This window comes from Pseudopodoces humilis, chromosome 5 (genome assembly GCF_049639895.1).
Source record: "Pseudopodoces humilis isolate 2021_Gansu_Grassland_sample_001 chromosome 5, ASM4963989v1, whole genome shotgun sequence".
Classification (NCBI taxonomy): Eukaryota; Metazoa; Chordata; class Aves; order Passeriformes; family Paridae; genus Pseudopodoces; species Pseudopodoces humilis.
Genome location: NC_142204.1, coordinates 36,500,209 through 36,523,523, shown reverse-complemented (window position 1 = coordinate 36,523,523; position 23,315 = coordinate 36,500,209). Strand labels below are relative to the sequence as shown.

The 23,315-nt window shown below is 41.3% G+C and overlaps 2 protein-coding genes across 10 annotated transcripts in view; both read right to left on the bottom strand.

Annotated features, from left to right (window-relative positions):
- Positions 1 to 14,215: 14,215 nt before the first annotated feature.
- On the bottom strand, positions 14,216 to 16,257 carry BBS10 (Bardet-Biedl syndrome 10). The gene is made up of 2 exons (XM_005519538.3): positions 16,073 to 16,257; positions 14,216 to 16,004 (listed from the first exon to the last, which is right to left on the bottom strand). The coding sequence occupies exons 1-2, from the start codon at positions 16,255 to 16,257 to the stop codon at positions 14,246 to 14,248; spliced, it is 1,944 nt and encodes a 647-aa protein (XP_005519595.3). The 3' UTR covers positions 14,216 to 14,245.
- Positions 16,258 to 16,391: 134 nt separating this feature from the next.
- The window catches only part of OSBPL8 (oxysterol binding protein like 8), an 83,490-nt gene continuing 76,566 nt past the window's right edge, over positions 16,392 to 23,315 (bottom strand). For all 9 annotated transcript variants that reach the window (XM_005519377.3, XM_088055038.1, XM_014248972.2 and 6 more), the window contains 4 exons: positions 21,902 to 21,989; positions 21,398 to 21,500; positions 20,727 to 20,832; positions 16,392 to 20,501 (listed from right to left, as the gene is read on the bottom strand). In XM_005519377.3, coding sequence (XP_005519434.2) covers positions 20,366 to 20,501; positions 20,727 to 20,832; positions 21,398 to 21,500; positions 21,902 to 21,989 — 433 coding nt within the window. In that variant the 3' untranslated portion in view covers positions 16,392 to 20,365. The remainder of the gene's footprint in view (positions 20,502 to 20,726; positions 20,833 to 21,397; positions 21,501 to 21,901; positions 21,990 to 23,315) is intronic.

The following is a 23,315-nucleotide window of genomic DNA, read 5'->3' as shown; positions in this document are numbered from 1 at the left end:
AAATAGCAGGTTGTGCTCAAAGAAGTCAGCTGGAGAGAACAAACCAAAGTGGTATCAGGGAAAGGGCCAGTTGTATGCAATACAAAGGGCCAGTATATGCAATACTTTAAGATGGTGAGTAGGAGCACTTTGGTCGGGTAATTCACATTACCTCCATTGAGAAGGACAGCAATTCCTGCTCAAGCTACCACGTTGCTTTGTGACAATGCAGCAAAAACATGCCTGCAATATGAGTCTCAAAAACTGGAGATATGCCAATCATTTAAAGGTTATTTGACCCCACACCTTACCCAATAATTTCTGGACATTTGAAGCTTGCCTCTGCTGGCACTGCAGGGGGTGTACAGACAGCAAGATGTGAAGGCAGTTGCAGCACTTGAGTGCCACATACCACGGTGGCATTTGCCTGGTGTCCCTTCAGAGGGGTTTGGTGTGTGCTCTGCCATCCTTGCTCAGAGGCACTGCCACCACTCACCTCAGTGGCCTGGAGCCCCTGCAGCCCCTGGAGGACACAGCCAGCCTGCTGGGGAGCACTGCCCTGCTCTGCTGTCTGTGCCTGCCAGGGCGTCAAGCCTAAAGTGCTCCCTTTCCAAATGAGTGCTGAGGAACTGGGGTCCCTGCAGCCCAGTCCTGAGATCTGTCTTAAAAGGAAACCATGCAAAAATAATCAGCTGCAAAGAAACAACATAGTCTCGATGGGCTGCTCATAGGCACACCTCTCGGAATGGGCTGGCAGGGATTTAAAACACTGACAATTAAATGCAATCCATGGGTTTTGGTGGGACTTTTGAAAAGTATTTTTTGAGCAAAGCCTTGTGACAGAACACAGCTTCATTTTCAACAACTTTTAAGACTTTTTGGATTTAATTATAAATAAAAATTTTTAAGCCTTTTACAATTCAGGTTTCAGCTTATTTTTTAGCTATTATTCGATGTTTTCATAACTGCTAACTAAATCCAGGGAGCTTTTGTAGTTTTAGCCTGAATTAAGCCTTTATTCCTCATTTGTTTTAAATGCATGGAAGTCAACTGAGTTGTTTTGTTTGATATTCTCCATGCCACGGTGAATTCTGTGCTGGTAGGCCAGTAAATGGGCCATGTTGTTCATTAATTACTAATCCCTGTCACTCACATTTTCTGGGGAACACATGCTATATTTAGTCTTTATATTTGGAAAAATAAAGCTGGAGAACTCTCAGGCTTTTTTTCCTCATTAGGAGTCTTCAGAATATTCCCTAAAATTATAATTCAAGTTAGATAATTCAGTCACCAAGTATAAGTGTTCTCCATTAACCATGGTGGAAATTAGACCCTTGAATTGAGAGGCTAATTAAGATAATTACATCTAAAGCCTGAAAGGAAACTATACAGACATTTCTTAAAATCTCATTTGTCCTTATGTAAATCTGGACCAACTCCACTGTCATTTTCTGGATTTACACCCAAGTAATTGAAAGCACTATTGAGCTCTTCTAAGCCCTCAATATCAGCAAAAGGCATTGAAGTAAAACAATTAACAGTCAGGCTGTGTTTTTCTCTGTAACTTCTAGATGAACTTAATATCACAATGCTCTTCTTTCCAAAGGTATTTTGCCATTCTGATGGATTACTTATTTAAGAAAAAAACAAACCAAAACCCATGATGTATTTAGAGGGCTGTCACCAATGCTGCCAACTTTTACAACATTAGCAAATGAAGAGAGTTGAAAAGTTCCAGTGTCAACTACTGCCTCCTCCAGGGCTGATGTTATTTTTAATCTGTGTCTTTCCTGTGGAAGGAACTTTCTCCTCTGCTGTTTCTTGTGACTGCCAACTGCACTGAGACCACCATTTAGGAAAAAACACTGAGTTAATTCTGTACATGAACCAAGTTGAAAAGTGGATAAAGTGAGTAAAGAACACCATTAAATCATACACAGTTATGAGTTTTAGCAGTGTGCATTCCTGTGCAGTCACCTGCCATGCAGCTGTCAGGAAGGCGAGCCCCTCTTGGCTTATACTCACTAGGAGGGTTGGGCAGATTTCTGACCACATGATGAGTTCTTCTGCCCCCCAGCCCATCCCACCAGTGATATCAGCTGTAGACAGAGCTGTGCCAGTCTGTCTTACACAGAGCAAATGTGAACTGAAAGGCAGCCTGCCTAGACAGCTATGAAACACCAAGCCCTGCTGTCTGCTTATCTCTTATATCCAAAACCTGTCATGAGAAATGGGGAGAGCTCACAGCTCTCCCTGGCCCAGATCACCTAAGACAATTCCAGGAGGCACATACCCTCACATCAAAACTCTGAAGACAGGCAGGCAGGCATTAAAAAAGCTGAAGACCCAAACCCTGTCCATCACCAAAAATATCATGTTATTCCATATTTTGGAGCTGGTTTTCCTCTCAGCCTCAAAGAACTGAAGGAACTAAGAGAAAGAACCAGCCTGGAGGAGACCAGATGCTTCAGCTGCATACAGTTTACAAAAATACATTAACAGGAAAGAAAGAAGGGGATGGAAAGAAGGGCACTGTAAGATAACAGCAGGACCAACAGCTCAGCCCAAGGAGCTTTCCAGTCTCCTTCTGTTGGCTGATACCTACCAAGCAAATTCTTGCAAAGCTTCTTGGGGTTCCTGGTTCTTCCATGATCCTTTGGTGAGATTTCAAGACCAAAAACTGAGGGAGATTCAGAACCTTTACCTGTTTTCACAGGCAGTGTCTGTGACAGGAGGAAGGCCTCCAGGGAAAGAGAAAAGAGGCTTCCTTTCATCTGGGTCAAAAAAGAGATAGAGGGGAGACAGGTTCATTTAGTATAAAAATACTTAAATTGCTCCTACATATGCCTCTGAAGAGTATCCAGGATACCTGAAGCAGATGTGGCATCTGAGGCCAACATCTGTTCTCATTACTGATACAACGTGTTGTTTCTTTTTAAAAAGTTCTCTTCTTTGGAAGGTTTTTAGTGGCACTCACAGCAGTCAGAGAGAGACTGCCAGCCTCGGCATGGGAGGCTGCTGCATCACAGGGAATGTTAGCTCGCATCTGGAAGACAGCCAGTTCTGTCTCCTGCAGTTCTGGCATCTCAGCAGGAACTGAGAGTCATTGCCTTGCAGACAGCAGATATCCTCGGCTCAATAAACATGCAGGATGGTCTCAATGAAACCGGAGACAAATGCAAATGGACTCCCTCTGTCCAATCCCTGACTCCCATTCCCATTTCACAGCACTTGCAGTCTGAATTCAAATTTAAGGAGTCCATGCAAGCATTCCATCAGCTCTCTGGAGTTCAGCATCAGCCCTTCCCAAATGTCCCTTGCCTTATAAACCTAAAACCTTCAAGTTGCCATCATGTGAGAACCCAGGTTCTGTAGAGTATCTTGAATTTAGGAAACAAAAGAGGTCTCCATTTCACCAAATGCAAAGGGGACTTCAAGCTCCAAGACTGTACACTCTGTTTTTTTTCCCATTTGTACTCAGGAATTTGATGTTTATATATTAGGGCAAATCACTGCAAGTGACTTCTTTCAGCAGCAGTAAGGCAAGGCAGCTTCCCAGGCAGCTTTCCATGGCCCAGGACATTAAACCAGTCTGCCCCTCTGTAGCACAGCAAAGCCAAAAAAACCTTCCCCCCCTTTCCCAGTTCTATCAGTACTCTGACATTTAATGTCACCCATGCACTGGTGGGATTTGGCTTCTCCAGTCAATCTCCTTTGCAGCAGCAGTCAGATTCTAATCAAAATCTGTTGCTTGTTTTATGAGCAACAATAGGCATCAACCTTCTTTGTTTTTAACATAAAATTGGGGTTTCAGTTGCTAATGGCAAATTATTCAGTTCTCTCTGACTTTCCCATATAACACTGAGGATAATTAATCAGCTTTTTAACACATTCATGCCTCTCTGTCCTTGTCTTTGTTGCTAGGATGTTCTGTCAAGGTACCTGTGGAAGTTCAAGTTCAGGGCATCTGGCTACAGCTAACGTATGTAATTCTATGAATAAATATCTAATACTCCGCACATGTAAAGAATTGCTATAGAAATGGCATTCTGTGAATTAAGTATTATACAACAGACTCCCAAGCAAAGCAAATCAACTCTCACAACACCCAAAAAATGTTGCTTTTTTGTCCACTGGAACAAATCTGAGCAAAATTACTTCTTTCTCTTTTATAGACTAGGGCTGAAGGATTGAAATGTGGATTAAAATCCCAGGTAAGAACCTGATTTGTGCTGGAGCTGTTTTTCATGTAAAATTATAAATTATACCTTTCTATTTTTATTTTTTAAAATGTGATCTCTAGTATCTATGGAGAAAAAAGCAAAATTCCATAGGTAAATGATAAATATGTAGGCATTGGACTCACTGTTTTAATGGCAGTAGTAAGTCTTCCAAAAGTTTAGTAGTCAAAAGAAAATGGCAAGACATTTTTATTGTGCTGGTGATTAACAGAAGCAAATATTGGAATTATGTGAGGAGTATAACCCACTGAACAGTCTCCATCTCCACATGTTCCATCCTAATGCAATCACCCATCCCCAGTGTTACACAGCTAGTCTGCTGCACACTTAACCCAGGCTCCTAGCAAACCAAGTGATACACTCCACAACAAATGTGTTGTTCCTTAAAAAGTTACAGCTGGACTTGGATTAAGGAACAAATAAATGAAAGATTGGGCTGCAAGGGGAGAAGAGAGAGTTTCCCAGGCAGTGATTTTCCATACAGCTTTCCTCCACTGCTTTTAGGAGACAGAGCTGGTGCCAGGCAGTGTGGCAATACTCCTGGCTGGCTGACTATGGAGAAGGTCATATCATTGACCTGGGCATCATTATACCACACACAGGCCATGCCAGCTCCAGAAGGGAGGCAGCTTGCCCTTGAAGGCTGGTTCAGCCAGGGATACCAGGGCTTCCTCTGCACCTTTTGGAAGTCACTGCTACCGGTCCTGGCTGGGCTACACAGCACATATCCTGATTTTCACAGAATCACGTTTTCACTTGTTCCAAGCTGCTTGGAGTTCAAATCACAAGCAGCGGCTCAGAGAAATAAAAAAACCCAAAACAACAACAACAACAACAACAACAATAACACCACCACCACCACCACCAATAATAATAATAATAATAAAATTTATAAAGAAAGTGGAGAACTGGAAAGGGGGTTCATTAAAATCATTGCATTTTAAACATTTCTCTCTACTGCATGCAAAAATCCTTAGCATGTAAGGGAGCTGCATTTTTATTCGAAGGGAAAAGAATGTAGGAAATGGTGCCTGCTTCCTCATTAGCAACTCAGTTTTCCTACAGCAGCCATGGCTAAAGGAATACAATGTGTAATATCCCCAATCCTGGTAGAAGCAGTTTTTCTCACTCTATAAAAACATAATTGAGAGACTGAGAGGATATCAAATACATTACTTTTTTTGCTTTCTTTTTTTTTTCAAACAGACAATGATTGCACTTGCATCTATCCTTGGATTTCCAATGATTTTAAGCATGGTCTGAAACCTTTATGAATATGAAGCCCACTAATATCTCATGATGAAAAATTAATCACATGGGCATTAACTGACTTACTCCAGGCTATGCAGTAAAGCAGTGTCAGCAATGATAAAACCCTGGGGTCTTAAACTCTGCCTCCTCCTCTAGCTGATTACTGTCACTCCATGATATTTAATAGCTATTCCTGCAGAAGACCAACTGTTGGTTAGTTATTTTTACAATAAATGCCTGTTATTGTGAAAAGTTCGAAAAGTCCTCAACATTTGCTTTCTTTAAATTGAATATTCATATCTGCTGTTTGCTATTGAATCATTCAATGACTCTTAAACTTCATTTTTGAACAGGGTGATTAAAAAAATGTGAACAGAAAAATAGTAAGTCAAGAGAAATTCCAGCATCTCAGATTTTTAACAAAACATGACAACTCTCAGCCTTGAGGAAAGAATATAGATAAGGAATGGCCAGTGTCACATGGCACATCAAAACAGTGCCAGGGAGGAAAATTACGGAGGGAAAACACATGTCATATTATGGAAACTAAAGAAAGGTACATGTACACATTTCTTCCTACAGACGTGGGTGTTTTTATGAGTGGAGCAAATTTATTCCAAGTTCAAAACTGGAGCATTTGGAAAGCTCATGATGACAAGTGCAACACCATTAGGAGCTGTAGAGGCAGCATTTCAAGGCACTAGCATTTATTCTACCTTCTGACGTGAACACCCACTCATTCTGACAACAGGAATTCAGAGGGAATAATGATGAGAAATTTATTTCTCTGCATTTCAATGTAAATTCAGAGTTCATTATAAACCTGAGCAATGTTAAAATGTAAAGATACAATTGTTAAAAATCTGCAGTTTATGAGATCCTAAATGCTGTTTGCAGATGCTGCTGGTTCAGGATCCAATCCTAACCTCAGGCACAAATTGTTATAAAACTCCAGAAGAAAAAATCCACTAGTTTCCCTCAATGGTTAATGGAGTCAGATTTCCAAGATATTCAGAGATGTTTCCTACGTTTTTATTATAATCTGGTCTTTGCAGTTAAAATGCTACAGCCAAAGTCAGTCAGTTACTGAATCAATAAAAGGCTTTTGAAATCATATATTAATCATATTTACAAAGCCCTAGAGACACCACAGAATAAATGGTTAAAACTCAAATATTTTAAATACAATAGCAAGCAAATGATTGATGATCTTGTTCATGCATTTTAATTCAACCATGTATTTTTTTTTTCAGCAGGAAAAGCAGTGTGAACTATTATTTTAAAAAATCTGGTATCAATCATCTTCTGCTCTAAAGTTCTAGGCAATTAATTTTACTGCTCTGGTACTCTGTCAATTCAATATCTTCTGTTTATAATCACTTGAATACATTTGAATTAGAGGTTTGGGGTCTGAATATGCAGAGACTGAAACCTGCTGTTTTCAGTAAGGACTGACATTTTTAATAGGTGCTAGCTATTAAATAAACAAGATGCTACCAATACTGTATTGGTATTGGAAATGCTGGAAATCTATGATTTTTACAAGAGTTGTTTCTCTTAAAATGGCTCAGTCTTCTGAGAAATCAGAACTACACAAGAATTTTTGTTTTCCCTACAGTTCAATAAGGAGGGTAAAAGCACTGAACTCCTGCTATATTTCACTATGAAAAATAAGCTTGGAAGTCCTAGACTGGCTTTCTATGCTCTAACACAAGTAAATTTAGCTTCATTATCTAAGGCCTAGCAGATGGCAAATTTATCCGCTGATGATTTATGACTTAAGTAAGAGCTCATACAATTATTTTCAAAGCAGTAAACCCAGCAGCTTCCCACTACAGCCCTGTGTTATTCAGTGGGTGCCCTGAAACGTGAATCTGAGTTCCCCAGGCTCGAGCCCGAGCCCTGAGCCCCTGATCACTGAGGCTGGGGAGCCAAACCCTGTGTTGCTGATAATAGCCTGTACCTGCAAAAGACCAAAGGATCAAAGCACATTCCGGAGGTTCAGGACAATGAGGACAAGATGTGCTATCTAAATAAATGTAATCCACACCCAGTAATTTCTTACCCACTCCTAGACACTGAGCTTCAGGAACAGAAATGTGAATCTTTATCTCAGGCTGCTGCAAGTTTACAGCCCAGGACACCTTGAGATACGTAGACAGACTGTCTCCACAGCTCCTAAAGCTTTCCAAGATAGCTACTCCCCTACATCAGGACAGGAGAAAATCAGTTTTATGGATTTTATCTTTTACCATTTGGCAACTACAATCTACCAGTCTTCCAAGAGTAGAGGAGAACTTAATGTCTTTCCTTTGCTACTGCTTCTCCACAGAGAGAGGTGTGAAAGCTGGGGCTGCTTCTCCCCATTCATGTATCTGAGACTCTATATTCTTCCTTCTACACAACAGTCCTTTCCTATGTTCTATTCATGAATCAACCTTCATCTTTCCTCCCTCTTCCTTTTGAACTGGGTCCTCTTATCTCCTGTATTCTCTTATCTTGTCCCTCCTTCTCTCCACCCACACACCCATAAAGTTATTACCATATTTCACTGCCTCATGAGCTCTACAGTCAAGCAAAAAGAAAAAGCAGTGACACAGGAGGGGGAAAATTCCTGCTTTCTGCGTGATTACACATTGGCTCCTCCTGTAACTTCTGCAGCACTCAGGATTATAGCCCAGGTGGCAAACTTTTTAACAGAGGGGAGTCCTAGAACAAAATGATCCCGATACTACTTGCTAATTACTGCCAAGGCTTAAAATGTGTCTCACTAAAAAATTCTGCAAGGTGACAAAAATGTCTCAGATTACAGGGAATGTAATTTCTGATACTTGCTGCATTATAAGCACTGGTTGTTTGGAAATGCCAAAAAACCCCCTCCGCTTACCTATACCACAGCTTGCAAGGTCTACTGAGGTGCTGAAATTCAATCCTAAACACTCTGGTAAGGTGAACTGTACGCCATCTAATCTTGGCACCAGAGGACCCATCTTTGTGTGACTGCTGGAGTGCAAGGGCAGGGCCCAGTACCAACAGGAATGGCAGCAGCAGCCCTGCTGTGGGGCACTGCTACTCAGGAATATACTCCTAGCACAAGGACAGTAAAAAACACTCATGCTAACAGCATCTCCAGTACAGTCAACACTGATAACAGATTTAAATTGTTTCAGCACATTGTGAGTATTTTGTACTGTTTCAGGACTGTGTCAGTAATTAAAAGTCTCAGAGTATTTCTGATTTTAGGAAAAAGCTCCCAAGCAGTTTATTTGCTCTATGAATATAATCCAGTAGTTTCTACAATCATTTTCAATGCTCCAAAAGCAGCGGCATATAAATATAATCCTTATGCATGATACCAGACATGCATCAAATCTAAAGTTAATATCTCAGTGGATGTTACTCTAATCTGGAGCTCTGTTCCCCACGTACACAGAGAAAGCCCTGCTATGTATTTCCTCTCTGCATTCCCATTTTAAGGTAAAATTTAATCACATGCTTAGCCTGCAAAATGAAGACACCCACTGAAAGTAGGTCATGATTCTTATCAAAAGCAAGATCACCATGCTGGATTGTTTTACCAGAAATCTCAAAATAAGAACAGATTAGAAAATCTGTGCAGTAAAACAATACCTTTTTAAAAATACCTTTAATGGAAATTTTATCTTTTATAGTGATTTCTGCTGTTTGTGGCTTAGGACACAGCCATGCACGACAGAGCATTACTGATGTGCCCTTAATCCCACACTGGACCAAAGCCTCAGTGTAACAGTTCTTTTATCTGCTGGTGACTTTGTGAGAAGCAAGCTGTTTGCTGAACCAGCACAAATGGCGTCCCTATGGAAAACTGTTTTGTATTCTTTTTGCCAGGACTGTTTTTAAAAAGGGTACACTGCTTGATCTATTACAGGAATAAGCATTGCTTACAAAGTCTGGTCCTTTATTGAATCATATCATAAAGAAGGAACTACTATGTATTGCATATATTACATTTTTGTTATTGTTTTTAGTTTTGGAATGCAAAAAATAAAATTCTTTCTTTCTGGAAATAATTATTAGCTTAATATTCTATTAAGGGAGAAGTAATTTGCATAATCCTAGATCTAAACATCTATTTTTAGTCTCATTAACAGAATACAAATGACACCTTACACAAAATGATACTGCAAAACTATAATTGTGTTAATTACAGCCAGTGTGTTTCAGCCAATAATAATAAATAATAAATAATAAATAATAAATAATAAATAATAAATAATAAATAATTAATAATTAATAAATAACAAAAAAGAAAAAATAATAATTACAGCCAATGCAAAGTGACTAGTGATAAATTCAGACATTTACTCTCTTGTTTTGTTTAGTTTTAATAGCAATAATGGCATAAATACTATAGTAAATAGAGCAACTATTTAATATCTGGGTTTACTAGTGACAAAACCATAGTAGTTTCTTAGATTTCAAGATCAAAATTAAACTAAACAGAATTTTACAACTGAGCATTGAAAGCTTCTCTCTCTTAACATGAGATTTAAAAGAACCTGACTAAAAACAATATGCAAGAGGATAGATTAACCTAAACAAGCATAGAAATAAATTAGCAATGAAAACAGAAGTTTCTACCACTAAGAGCAGATCTGTCATGTAACAGAAAGGAAATTCAGAACAGATGAATGCAATTCTAGTGAAGTCCAGGAGATACATGCAAGTGAAGAATTTAATCTTCCTTAATCTTCTCACATGGTGTGATTAATCCCCTACCTTTGGGCTCTAGACGATGCCTTCTAGAGATAGCACCAGAAACAACGTAATTTTTCTGCATATAAAATATACAGAAAAATATAAAATATGCCATTATACAGTTATGTTCCTGAATAAAATGTTCTCCTATCCCTTCTTAAAAATGTGATTCAGCAGCGTGAGATTTGTGGCACAACAGAACAATACTCTTTGTTGTGCCTGGTTCCTATTTAATGATGCTCTCTGTATAGCTGCCAAAAACACTGAAGGTCAGCTAAGCATGGATGAAAATGTAAGGCCATGCTCAGGTTGCATAACTTCCACTAAAGAAGTTAAGCAATACCAAGTTGGTAACCAGGGATCTGGTGTCATGGAGAGCAGCGAGCAGGGCCAGGGAAGGTGCTGAGCAGCGAGGAGCTGGCAGGGTCAGCAATGGTGACAGTGGCTCCAGGAGAGCTGGGGAGCGGAGCCTGCCTCAGTGTGGTCCCAGCACCTGCAAAACTCTGCTCAGACTTGACCCCCACACAAATCAACAAAAAACACTGTGTTCCTGACATGTAAATAGATTATTCCCATTCTCAAGAACTGCATGCAGGAGGCAGTTTCAACCTAGTCTCACTGCACGTTACTAGGCACATGTACTAAAACTGGGGTTTTTAAAATGTAAGAAAAAAGAGAAACTACCTGCCTGTATATGTGAATCTGCTACCTGAGAAAAAGGATTACCTTGCTTAAAATATACCTACAAGTCCTTGTGGATGGGGTGAATGCCTTCAAAATATTCTGATGAATTTCATGTGGGGCAGAATCTAAGTTTGCTAAGGGCTGCAGAAAAGAGAATTAAATGTCAAGATTTTTTTAAAGCCATTTAATCTTAGGCTATTAGCATTAGCATCCCTGAACTTTACATTGTATTTCAAGACTGGATCTGAGCTGAAACACATCCATGTGTACCTGACTTCCACTTTGCATGGAGGCTTACCCATATTTAGGGTTAAAAGTAATAGAATAATGGTGCAAAATAGAAATAATCTCTGTGAAACAGTGCATGAAGAAAAAGCCATAGTGAATGTCTCAAACCACTGGTCCCTGTGGTTTTGAGTGAGTAAACATTCTGTCCCAAGCTGTCCCAGGTAACTTTGGTCCCTGTCACTGCGTCTAGAGACCACTTGTCCCCCTGTCAAAGGGCAAGCTACAGCTAGAGACAGCTTTAAAAATCGGGATAGCTGTGAGATGTCACGAACAATGGCATACCCGAGGCTTAGGTAACAAGGAACAGTAACAGCCCAAGCAGCCTCTGCAATGTGGGGCCGTTGCTGTAGCAGGTCAGAAACACCAGCAGAGCAGAAATGGCAGTGGCAGCACCTGTGCCTGAGCCCAGAAGACAGACTGAGCTGCTTCTTAGGGCTACAAGAAGACTTTCTCTTAGAGAGTAGATGGGATAGCAGTGAACCCAAAATATTTTCTAAGATAGATCATGTTTACACATCCTGGGTAATTACTGGAGAAGACTCCTAAGGATAAGAAGGACCTGAATCCAGCAGTAAATCTGTTCTTCTCACCAAAGACTAAGTTAATGCCTTTTTTTTTTTTTCTCTTGAGCTGGTGCACATCTTGTAATGAGCTTAGACTCCAGGACTGGGACCAAACAGCCAAATCCTGAACAAGAAGCATCCACTTCTGCAGACCAGGACAAAGAAAGAAGGGACATTCCTCTCCAAGGGAAAAAAACTTCCACTTTCCCAGTTCTGCAGACAGAACAGGGAAACTGTAGTTCAGAATGGAAAACTGTTCATAAAATATAAAAGGACAGAGAAGTCAAAGAAATATAGTTACTGCTTCAATGAATCTTCAGACTCGAGAGGTTTCACCAAAAACAGGTCAGAAAAAAGTTTTATATAACTGTCATTTTTAAATTCTCCTTTGTATCTCTGGCATGCAAAAGTAAGAGTTCTATATATGATAAAATTTCTGGACTTTCTTCTTCTTCTCAGTAAGAATGACACCATTTAAATCAAACGACCAGAAGGCTCTTCATGTAACAAAATATTTTTAATCTTTCAAAGAAACTGCAGCAAATCTGAAAGTAACCAGATGTGCAAATGGTATAAAGTAATGTGAAATGACACAGTACTCTCTTTATTTAGACAGCACCTTGATTCGGAATACAAAAGCTGCTTCTGCAGAGAACCCCTGCTGCCACCAGGCTTCACATGTTCTATGCTACAGTTGTTAGACTACCACAGAGTCTAACTGTGGTAAATCACTCATCCTTGGCCAGCAAGTCGGTCGTGGTTTGAAGAGAGCATTGCAGAAACTTATGCAAGAGCAAAACTGTCTCATCAGCTCATTACAACAGTAAAATGCAGACCCAAGTGCCTGTTGAAGTGCCAAGGCTGGTGGGAGCTCCGTCCAGGCAGAACAGGGCACACAGCTCCAAAACCTTCCACAATGGAGATTTCTCTTGGCTCCTACTGGACCCGTCGCACTAGGCAGCTTCCAAGAGCACATGGCAGCAACAAGAATGGGATTCTCCTGCCTCCTTGTTTCATTCTCTCCCATCCCTACACCTGCCAAAAGATTCTAACAAAAAGAATTACTGTCCTTAGTCCTTTATTAAATCACTCTAGTGAGCCCTGAGTTTCATTATTATTCATCTGCAGATGTCTGTAAGGGTGTATTAGTCAGGAAAAAAAAATATTACCGTGTTTTATATTACCAGGAGTCTATGTAAAATGTCAATAGAAAGCTGTAGTCAAACGAAGAATTGCTGACAAAACATCTGAAAGAAATTTGGCAGTTTGAATCTTCTGAAGAAACTGAAAAAGGAAATGCATAAATTAACAGAGGGGAAAAAAATCTCTTTTCTAGTTGTAATCATCTCAGGTATAGCAGGTAAATATGATTTATGCTTATGGTTTTAAAACAGCTCCACTAAATTTTATTTGATGGTAGATTAAAAAAAAAAAAAAACCAAAAAAAAACAACCAAAAAAAAAAGAAAAAAAAAGCCATTACTGGCAGTACTATGCAACACTGGGAAACACACAGAGAACCAATTTGATACCACTATCAGCTGGTCAAGTTACTCAAAAACCTCCTCCATCAAACCTGTAGTTTTTAGGACCCAGCAGAAAGCGTGCAGGTGCTACTGGGCTTAAAGCAAATATTCTTACAGTGAAAAATCTAGGGAAAAAAGAAAACCAGAACCAACCAAAAATCAAACCCAGAATAAAACCCCAAATGATCAAAGACTGAACTGTCCCAGCTTTTTCACACAGAACTGCATTACTGCCTGGGTAAATTTTTCCCATAAGTACATAGCCTTTCATACCAGAACCACAACTCAACCCATGGTAGTTAAAATTAATAGTTGTATTAAGCAATGTCATATAAACTAATTTTCCAGAGAAACTGCCATAAAGTCATGGTATGAAATTATTTTTAACTCTTCTAGTTCAACTGAAATGAATTCAATCTCCTATCAGAAAATTCTTCACTGGGATACACCACAGTGGTTTACTGCTGCCTGCCCCAGTGCTGAACAGGCTAACAACATTTATTTTTTTCACTTTATAGTCAAAGTCATGACATATATAAAATAATTTTATTAAAAAAACCCATTTAATCTGGCTGATTATGAAGGCTACAAAATCCACCCACCAGTGGATTAACTTGAAAGTTCAGTGGCTCATGTCACACTGGCAACTTTTAACAGGCCAAGAAAACAAGTCACATCTAGCTGTGAAAACACTCAATCCACTAAAAGAAGCAAAATTGACCCTTGGCTTGAATGTACCCACGATCCTCAGCATGTGGATGGACACTGCACTGCACATCTTCTGCAGTGGAAATCAGCTACACTCCTTCACACTCAAAATGTCAAACCCAGTTTTCCACAGTCTCAGCTGATCAGCCTTTTTCTTCTATGAGAAGAAGCATCTTTTAGTCTCTAGCACCAACTTTTGAGGGTGTCCATTTGACAAGAAGACACAAGGAAACAACAGATCATCTGTTAATAATTCTTTATTAACGATTTCAGGAGTCATCTTCTGAGTCACGATCCTCAATTTTTTGGAGTGGCCGCCTAATACCAATTACTAAGTCTATGGAGAGAAGCTCTGTAACACAATGAAGAACTGAAATGACTAACTGGTATTTGCAATACACTGACTCTAAGCCTTCATCGTTTACAGGCAGTGGCTGATTTTTTCGGAGTAAATTAACGGTTTCAAGATAGAATTTGGTAAAGCCATCTCGTTGTGCAGTCTGGTACAAGGCCTTGGGAATACTTAGCAAAGCATCAGCAACCGTGTTAGAGACAATGATTACCTCTGACTGCTGACACTGTTTTGCATAGTCCTGAATATAATAATGTAACAAGATTTCAAAGTAACCTCCTACTGGCAAAACTGATCCTGCTTTTATGAGGCAATTGGAGCAATCCTGTGCAATACCTGCACAACTCTCCTCCTGTTTAAATGGAACTACACGGCAACACGCCTTTTCTAGACCTTTGCCAACATCCAGGCCCTCACACGCAGTGACTGTATCAGTGTTATGTGCCACTGAAACAAGAGCACTGTGGTTCTTTCGATTGTGGACCAGCAGATCACTTCCTAAGATTTTTCTCTCTGTTTCACCACTAAGTGCTTTTAGCTGACATTCAGAAACCTGGTTACTATTACAAGTATTTTCTATCACCACTTGTTTCTGAGTAGCCGAAGAATGCCAAGTGCAAATATCCGAGGTTTCGCTCTGGCTTTCACCTTCTGCTTTCCATCCCTCCTCCCTCTGATCAACTGTTTTAAACAGCTGCTGCAGCATGGTGAACGCCTCCTGCAAAGCAGCAGCATGTTGTTCATTAACGCCATCGACCGGCCCACAGAGGATCAGGCAATGGGGCTGGAAGGCACACACACTCGTGAAGCCAATGTGCACGCATCTCTTGGAGGCGAGCAGCAAGGGCTGGCAAAACGTCACTACGGCAGTTTCGGTTATTTCTCTGTCCATGTTATCACTAAAAGGTGCAGAAGGGGACACACCGGTGATTTCACTGATAAGGGCCATTTCTTCCGACGACAAGCACTCTACCACAGACACACCATATAATTTGGCAGAGTAGATAACTACTTCTTCTTGCTTCACGCTCGACAATAACAGCTTAACGTTGTTACTCTGTAGGCGTTTCATTAAGGCTTCTGTCCTCTTAGCGATCCAGCGCAGGGAAGCCTGATACTGACCTTCGGAGTCTACAACAAACTCGACACCGGGGGCCGTCAGGGCGGGCCGCAGGGGCTCGGTGACGAGCAGGGCCCGCAGCTCCCCGTCCGTCGGGCAGTAGGCAGCGAAGTCCCTGCGGAGGACGACGCCGGGCAGGACCCTGGAGCTGGCCAGGGGCAGGCCGGGCACGGCGGCGTGCAGCTCCGCGAAGCGCCGGCCGAGAAGCCGCAGCACCTGCGGGCGGGCGGCGGCGGCCGGGCCGCAGCGGCGGCACATCTCGGCGCAGAGCCGGGCCAGGCGCCGCCGCTCGCCGGGGCCCAGCCGGCCTGCCAGGTACGGCTCCAGCAGCGGCTCCAGCAAGCCGGACGGCGCCGGCCGCAGGTGCCGCCGCAGCCCCCGCGCCGCCGCCCGCCCCCGCACGTGCCCCTCGAAGTCCCGCAGCGCCCGCCGCAGCCCGGGCCCGCCGCCCGCCGCCCGCAGCCCACCCAGCACGGCCGCCAGCAGCACCACGAAGCTCTTGGCGCCGTCCCCCGTCGCGGCGCGGTGGCTGCAGGCGCGGGCCGCCATCACCCTGCGGGGACACGGGCAGCGTTAGGGAGCCCCCCCCCCCCGCCCCCCCCGGCCCCCCCGCCGCGGTCCCTGGCCGCGGGCGGCTCCACGCTCAGCGCCTCCAGCAGCCGCCGCCCGTCCCGCGTGGGCATCGCCTCGCCCGTGGGCCGCAGCAGCAGCGCCCGCCCGCCCTGCGGCCCCAGCGCGCCGCGCACCGCGCCCGCCAGCGCCGCCGCCTCCTGCCACAAGCGCGGCCGCTCCGGGCCGGCCGCCGCCATTGCCGAGCCGCCCCTTCCGGGCGCCGCGCGTCACGGCCGCGCCCCGGCAGCGGCTGAGGGGCGGGACAGGGGCCCCGCGCTGAGGGGACCGAGGGGCGGGACAGGGAGCGGCGCACAGAGCCCAGAGACGCGGAGGTGCGACACATCTTTATTGGAGGCGGCCCGTAACAGTTCAGAGCCCTCAGACAAAGCGGGGATCCCGGGTGCCGGGAAGGGGGGGGGACACGCGGGACGGGGAAGCGGGTGCTGTGTCCTGAGGGCTGATTTTCCCGCTTGGCAGAGCCAAAGGTCAGGGCAGGACAGAAAGGAGAAAAAGCCTAAATAATCTCGCCTTGAAGTTACAGCGTTCGAACTCTTTCTGTCTTACCACAAAGTAGTGCAGCTTCACTATACCCATCCCAGATCCTCCATTCTACCCTTACCAGCCAGAAAGAAGGAATAGTGTAATGTTTCAAGAGCTGATTTTTTCCCCGCCCCCGGAGTCTGACTAAGCAGGAACATCAGTTCTCAAACACAACAGCCCTCACAAAAGGTCTGATATTATATATGGCACAAATCTGGCAAATCTTTACATGTCTCCAAACGGCATAGAAACCCATCAAGAAGGCACTGTTTACAATACTTGAATATCTGCTAAATTTTCTGTGATTTGCGGGTACTCTTGAAATAAAAATAATTAAAACTTAGAGATGTACAGAATTTTTGTTACACATTATTTACACAAAAATAGTAATAGCTAAAAATAACAACCTTCAAGAAACACTGATTACAATCTGTTTCATAAACACGAGTCTAGGAAGAAAGAAAATTGCCAAAGGCACAGAAGGGCGGCAAACAACAAACAAAAAAAAAAGTAACTGTAACCCTTACATTTTACAGGAAAACCTTGCCAATAAATTTGTGAGATTTCACAAGTGGGAGGAAGGACACGAAAACTGGGCTATACACCCTCATCAATTAATACCATCTATTTAAAAGGAATCAACACATGAAATTCAAGAAACATCATCTACTGAGAATGATACTTGTTGCATTTCACATGGCATATTTACTTGTTCTTAGCTTAGGTTATCTGTACCCAATTAGGCAACCGGTACCTAAATGGCAAATTAAAGGCATAGAGTGCATTTGAAAACAAACAAACCAACCCAACAAAACCATATGGCAGTAAATTCTGCAGATATTTCCTGTACAAGGAAAGAAACCCAAACAAAACAGGATTTGGAAATCAAATGTGAAGACAAGTGCTGTTATAAACTTTGAAAACTAGAAGGCCACAGCCCTCAAACATCTGCAAACTGTACAATCAATTTTTATACATGTGCAGAGCTCAGTCTTAAACAGGTAGTAGTCAAGGTCTGCTGTACATCATGGCTAAAGAGGACAATGGTGACACACTAAAGAAAAGGATCCATACCTGTCTGTGACCAACTGTACAGTAAAGATTAGGGAAGAAGTTTCTTTGTTCTATTCAAATGAGAGAACATACAAAACCCAGCAAAATAAGAATCACCAGGTATTCACTGTACTTTTCAGAATTAATCCAAAAATAAAGTCTCGCAGAAGTCTGCAATTTTACTTTTCAAGAAGTTTCATCACATATCCTTTACCTTTCCAGATCATCATTAAAACTACTTTTTCAACAGAATTCAACTCTAAAAAATAAGTTGAAAAGGAAAATAAGCATAAGGATTTTGTTTTGCTCTGTTCTGTTGAGTTGAGCATGAACTTCAGCTATGGAGTATCTTTTTAGTCTGTCATTGTCCAACACCAAACTGCCAGCCAGCCAGCTGGCTGGGTCAAATCCTCTCACTACCATGTGGTCCATGTAAAAATGCATGCAGACTGTGTTATTCACTGCTCTTGAATAGAAGTGATTGAAAAAATCAGCATGAAAAGGCAGAAGGATACTATTTACAAGGGAGATAAAAGCTTGTAACTATCAGTCAAGAGTTTCAGCACCACAAATTTAGCAGAGTACTATTTTAGGGGATTGAAGTTATTGCCCAAATCTCACTCATTGGATTATTCTCACATTCAGAGTATGTTTAAAGGCTTGCAATGGATCTCAAGACAGGTGAAGCTTTGAACTCTGAGTGCAATAATGAACAGCCAAATTCCAGGCTAAGAATGTTCAAGTGAATGCTGTAATACTCTGCTTTCCTAATTCCATTTCATACATGGGTAACAACTTCAGCTTCCATTTAGAGACTGAAGCATTCGTAATTACTTTGTTTGTTTATGAAGGGACTTACTGTGTTCACAAATTTTGCCCCATCAGCTGTAGATTTATTAGAAGTCCAACCAGGTTTGGTCTTGCCCATGGCTACAAGATCTGGTTAACGTAACACGTTCCAGAGAAATTATTCAAGACCAAACCATGCTGATGTGAGGCTGTACGAAATATGCTGAAGTTCACTGCTTACACAATAAACTTTTACACAGCTGAGGCCCAAGGAAGAGGAAAGGTAAAAGAGAAGGGGAGGTGTGTGAAAGTGTCAGCCACAGAAATATATAAGCTGGACAGATAAACGAGTAAACAGTATTTTCACTAAATACTAGTGAGGCTGATGCAGAACAGAAAGGCAGATCACCTGGAGAGTCAGGTAGGCTGCCCAAGGCAGAGGCATAACCTGACCATGGCAAAAAGCCAAACATGACTTTCAAACTGTTCCACTGCCCAGGATGGATTTGATTTCTGAGAGAATCCTCTGAAATCCAACTTGGCTGTCCATTGTGCCACTCATCCTCCTGTTGTCTCACCTGGGGTAGTGAAAATACCTTTTCATTTCTACAGCCCCTTTTTGCCTTGGTATGCTTGACTGGCACAGGGAACTCGCCAGATAAACACCAGCACTACATTTTTTGCTGGAATTTTACAAATTCTATACATGCATGTATTTCTTCAAATAAAAAATGTTAGAAACCCTGCTTTTGATTTTAAGCTTTGCATGAATTTGTATGGCTACAGCATACTAAGAAGGTGCATCCATGTATTCTGGTAGGTAGTAAATACTTGCAGTAAAGAGGGATTTCACAAACACTTGGATTTTCTTATTTGTTTTGAGATATGTGGTGTTAGCCATCACACAATTTCTGACCTTTCCCTGTGTAAACACACACATTTTCATTTGCAAGTCTACTCATGACAGTAGCTGAGTCCTATTCTACATTGCCTTTTGGAGATTGAGCTCAAGCTACAAACTAAGCACACCTCTCCACATTTTGTTTCAAAAATAACCATGAGTTGTGGCATCAGCAGTCTGTCTGCTTACCGTGACATGGCCATACACAAATGTAAATCCAAAGCTGTAGATTTTTCAAGACTTACAAACATACCAGAAATCCTTGACATTTGCAACTCATGAGAGAGTAGACCAGAACAGTACCTCCCTGGCTGTTTTACTGTTAAAAATGTGCTCTGTACAGTAGATGTGGGAATGTTTTTATGATAAATCTGAAGTTTTAAAACTATAAAACAGCTGGCTTACAAGCTTATAGTAACTCAGGATAAAAACCTTATACTTCCAAAACCAATCAAGGACATTATGTTGCAGATTTCCCAAAGACTTTAGCTTTTTACTTGCCATTTCCTAACACTCATAATTTTTCATATAATAATGTATTTGTTTGACCTTAAACAAAAGTTTACTTCCAAACACCCAAAGCCATATACAAAACCTGTTGGCTACTCCAAAAGTTTCTTTGTTACAAAAATGGTAAGTTTATATGTAATGAAGAATGCCTGTCTATCATTCTACCATAATAGGAATCACATCCTACCTATGGGGTCTGACCTCAGTGTTTAACTTGATCTATTCTGTGGTGCAGATTCATCGGTATGACGCAATATAAACACAAGGCTGATGTCGTATGACTGCGAGACAGAGGCACACACCAGGAGCAAGAGTGTACTGGCACTTACACAATTCTTACTGCAACTGGGTAGACACAAGTATGATTCTGAACCATGAACGCTGAGGCAAAGTTCTGTAAGTTGTTGCTACACGGTTCTTTTACATAATATTGCATCATTTAAAGTCCAGCTTAAAATGTGGTCCCCAGTAACAGTTTGATCATTCCAGTTCAAGAAGGCCCTTGTTCACACTTATTTGAACAAGAAATTAATGATAAGCTGCAGCAGAACCATGAGTACAATGAAGACATAGTGCTTAAACTGCAAGGAATGGTAGTCCCAGGGTGATGAATAAGAAGCGACTCTATTTCGTAGTGCCATGATCTCCCTGTAAGACAGAACACAATACCCTGTAAATTACCGACTAGACAATTTGACATTTTTTGCTATGTTAGGGCCCCCTACAGAAGGCAGCTTTAGGGGAAAACTAAGAAACATCAATGAGCAATGAATATTTGAGAAGAGTAAAGATACCTACCAGCCTCTACGGCAAAAAAAATCATATGAGATTACTATTCTGTAAACCATTTTAAAGCATTTTAATTAGTACTACCTCTTAATGTCTTCCTGTGTGTCCTTTATAGACTCAATGGCACCCTGCAGTTCACCAAGATCTGTCCCTTTTTTCCTTATTCTTGTATTATGCTTCAAAAGTTGTGCTAGAAGGATACAAAAGCCAGATGTAATTGACAAAAGTAACTGCTGCCATAAAAGGAACAAAGTACGAATGACAAACTAAAGCTGAAGTAAAAATGACGAGAAAATTTTCTAACTACCTTCTATTGAAAACTTTATTTCAGAGTCACCTACACCATGGGACAGCAATTTAAATGCTTGAAATATCTTTTGAACACTCATCATATTGTTTAGCTTCTGCAAACATTATCAACAACAAAAATCTACCCTCTAGCCACACAGTAATCGACAAATTAAATCAATTAACCATTTAAGAAAGAAAACAGTTTATAAACACCATTCTTTTTCCCTAGATATCAAGTATGTGCAGCACTTAAGTCTATCTACACTGCATTTAAAAAGACAAGAAAATCTGCAATTAAAAACATGAGCCATTCTGCTTCCTTTTGTTTTCCAGAATGTGCTTCACACATTGGATAGAACTAAAGCATAATAAAAGCATTGATATAAGAGGAGTATGTGTGACACTGAACTCTTCAGTTGTCAAATAAATTTATTATTTCTATATGTAAATGTATCTTTTCGTACCTTCACTCCCAGAGGAATCCTGGTTATCAGGCTCTGGGGATGAGAAACCACACTCTCCTTTCTTCTGACTGGCTGGCTTTCGTTTGATTTTTGGAACAGTAACCTAAAATTGATGAATTTATGGGTTATTTTCAGAGAACCAGACCTGTAGCAAAGCAGCACATTCCAACAATGACAGTTAATGACAATATCTAATAGGAGTACAAGTTAAAATTTTTGATGTATTAGCAGTTGAATTTTGTGCACCTTCCCATCTAAGGGAAAGTACACATTAAACTGCTGAGCTCAAGTTTGCGTATTTCATATTCCTATCCAACCAAGTAAATTTCTACTGCTTAGGATGCAACACAGAAGTGAAAGATGTTGTATGGAGTGTGTGAACAACATTTTTGAAGGATACTAGCATTTCCCATCAACCTCATTGCTCTGATGATCTATATACACATAATGAATAACATATACAAGCTCCTGGATTTTGCATGTGCTGTCAGAACTGGAACATACCATTGGTGTCCGATGTCGAACTTTTGTCTGGATTGTGCCATCTTTTTCAAACTGGATCATATCATTCAAAGGGTCCCATGGTCTGGTACTAGACAAAGTAAATAATATTAACATTACAACAATTTAAATAAGAAATATTTCCTTGCTCAGAAACTACTCCATATGAAGAGGCTAAAACTCACCCTGTATAGAAATCAGATATGGCATCATGATCTTATCTTCTACCTATGGTCCAGTCTTAACCTGAAGGGCCAATAGAGCTAAAAAATGAGCTTCATGTCCAGATGAAACCCCCAGCCAGCTGATAGGGGTACAAACTATTAGATTAACCAACAATATTATGAATTCTTTTTGCCAATCATATGTATTTGCAAACATGGAAAGATTTCCTGCTTCAGATACAGTTATTATTTTACAACCAGAGTGAAATTAGGGGAATTCAAAAATCTTTAGACAGCTTTTTGTTTTCTTTTTGTCCTTTTAAAAGATGCGTATGAAGCAGAGTTTAAGAATCAATTACCTGAAACCTGCTTTCACCCCCAAGTGGCTTATGGTAATCAAGACTGGTTTCATGAGACACTATGCAGTTTTCTTGTACTGATTTTTTAAGAGTGCTTTACCAATTACAGTCTGCTAGAGAATTTTAAAAATAACACAACAGCATAGCTCACTGGAGAACAACAAGCAGCCAAGGGAAAATACCAACGTCACCATTGATGACAGACTTTTCAGGACAGAAACTGCAAGTGAGCTGCAGGAAGGATGTTCTGATGCACAGCTTTAGTGAGAGTAGATTCAACACGGATTTTCTTTCGTGTCCTCCTGTATGCCTTTTAAAGAGCTGTAGCTGTTTCAGATGTTGTGAACACAGACCTGCACTTACATCTTAGCTTAACCTGACTTGAATTAAATGTCATCTGAGGTAACTGGGTTAAGAACTAGGCATTGCTCTCTTCTCTACTTGTAATCCAGATGCTAAATCCATAATCCAGATACCTTAACAAATGCTCCAGCTCACTGAACGTCTTTCACAGTAAGTGTAGAAGACTGCTCTCTACATGGACCAGGTGGTGAGCCAGCATTATAAGCTTGAAAGGAGAGAGAGGCTTCTTCCAGGGAATGCTGTCAGTGCAGACTGCTTTCTGGCACACAGCAAAATTTCTGTGGCACATCCTTGAACCACAAGGCCTCAAGGACATCAGAAATAATGCATATTAACAAGATAGATCTTAAAGCTGCAGGGTTGAGTCTAAGAGATTTCAGGTATGGTTCTCTTCCTAATGGTTTTGGAAAGGGTTAAAGAGTACGGGCTGTCAATTCAGATAGACTGTTCACAACTCTGCCAACAGGAAGAGCCATCAACAGCACTAGAGGATTCAAACCAAGAGAGAGTGCTTCACTGAGCATTTAGTCT

What these genes read in the sequence shown, in the direction of transcription:
- BBS10 (XM_005519538.3), bottom strand. Translation starts at nt 16,257, where the DNA reads ATGGCGGCGGCCGGCCCGGAGCGGCCGCGCTTGTGGCAGGAGGCGGCG. An exon ending in AGCGTGGAGCCGCCCGCGGC is followed by an intron (nt 16,005 to 16,072) that starts CAGGGACCGCGG and finishes CCCGTGTCCCCG; the next exon opens with CAGGGTGATGGCGGCCCGCG.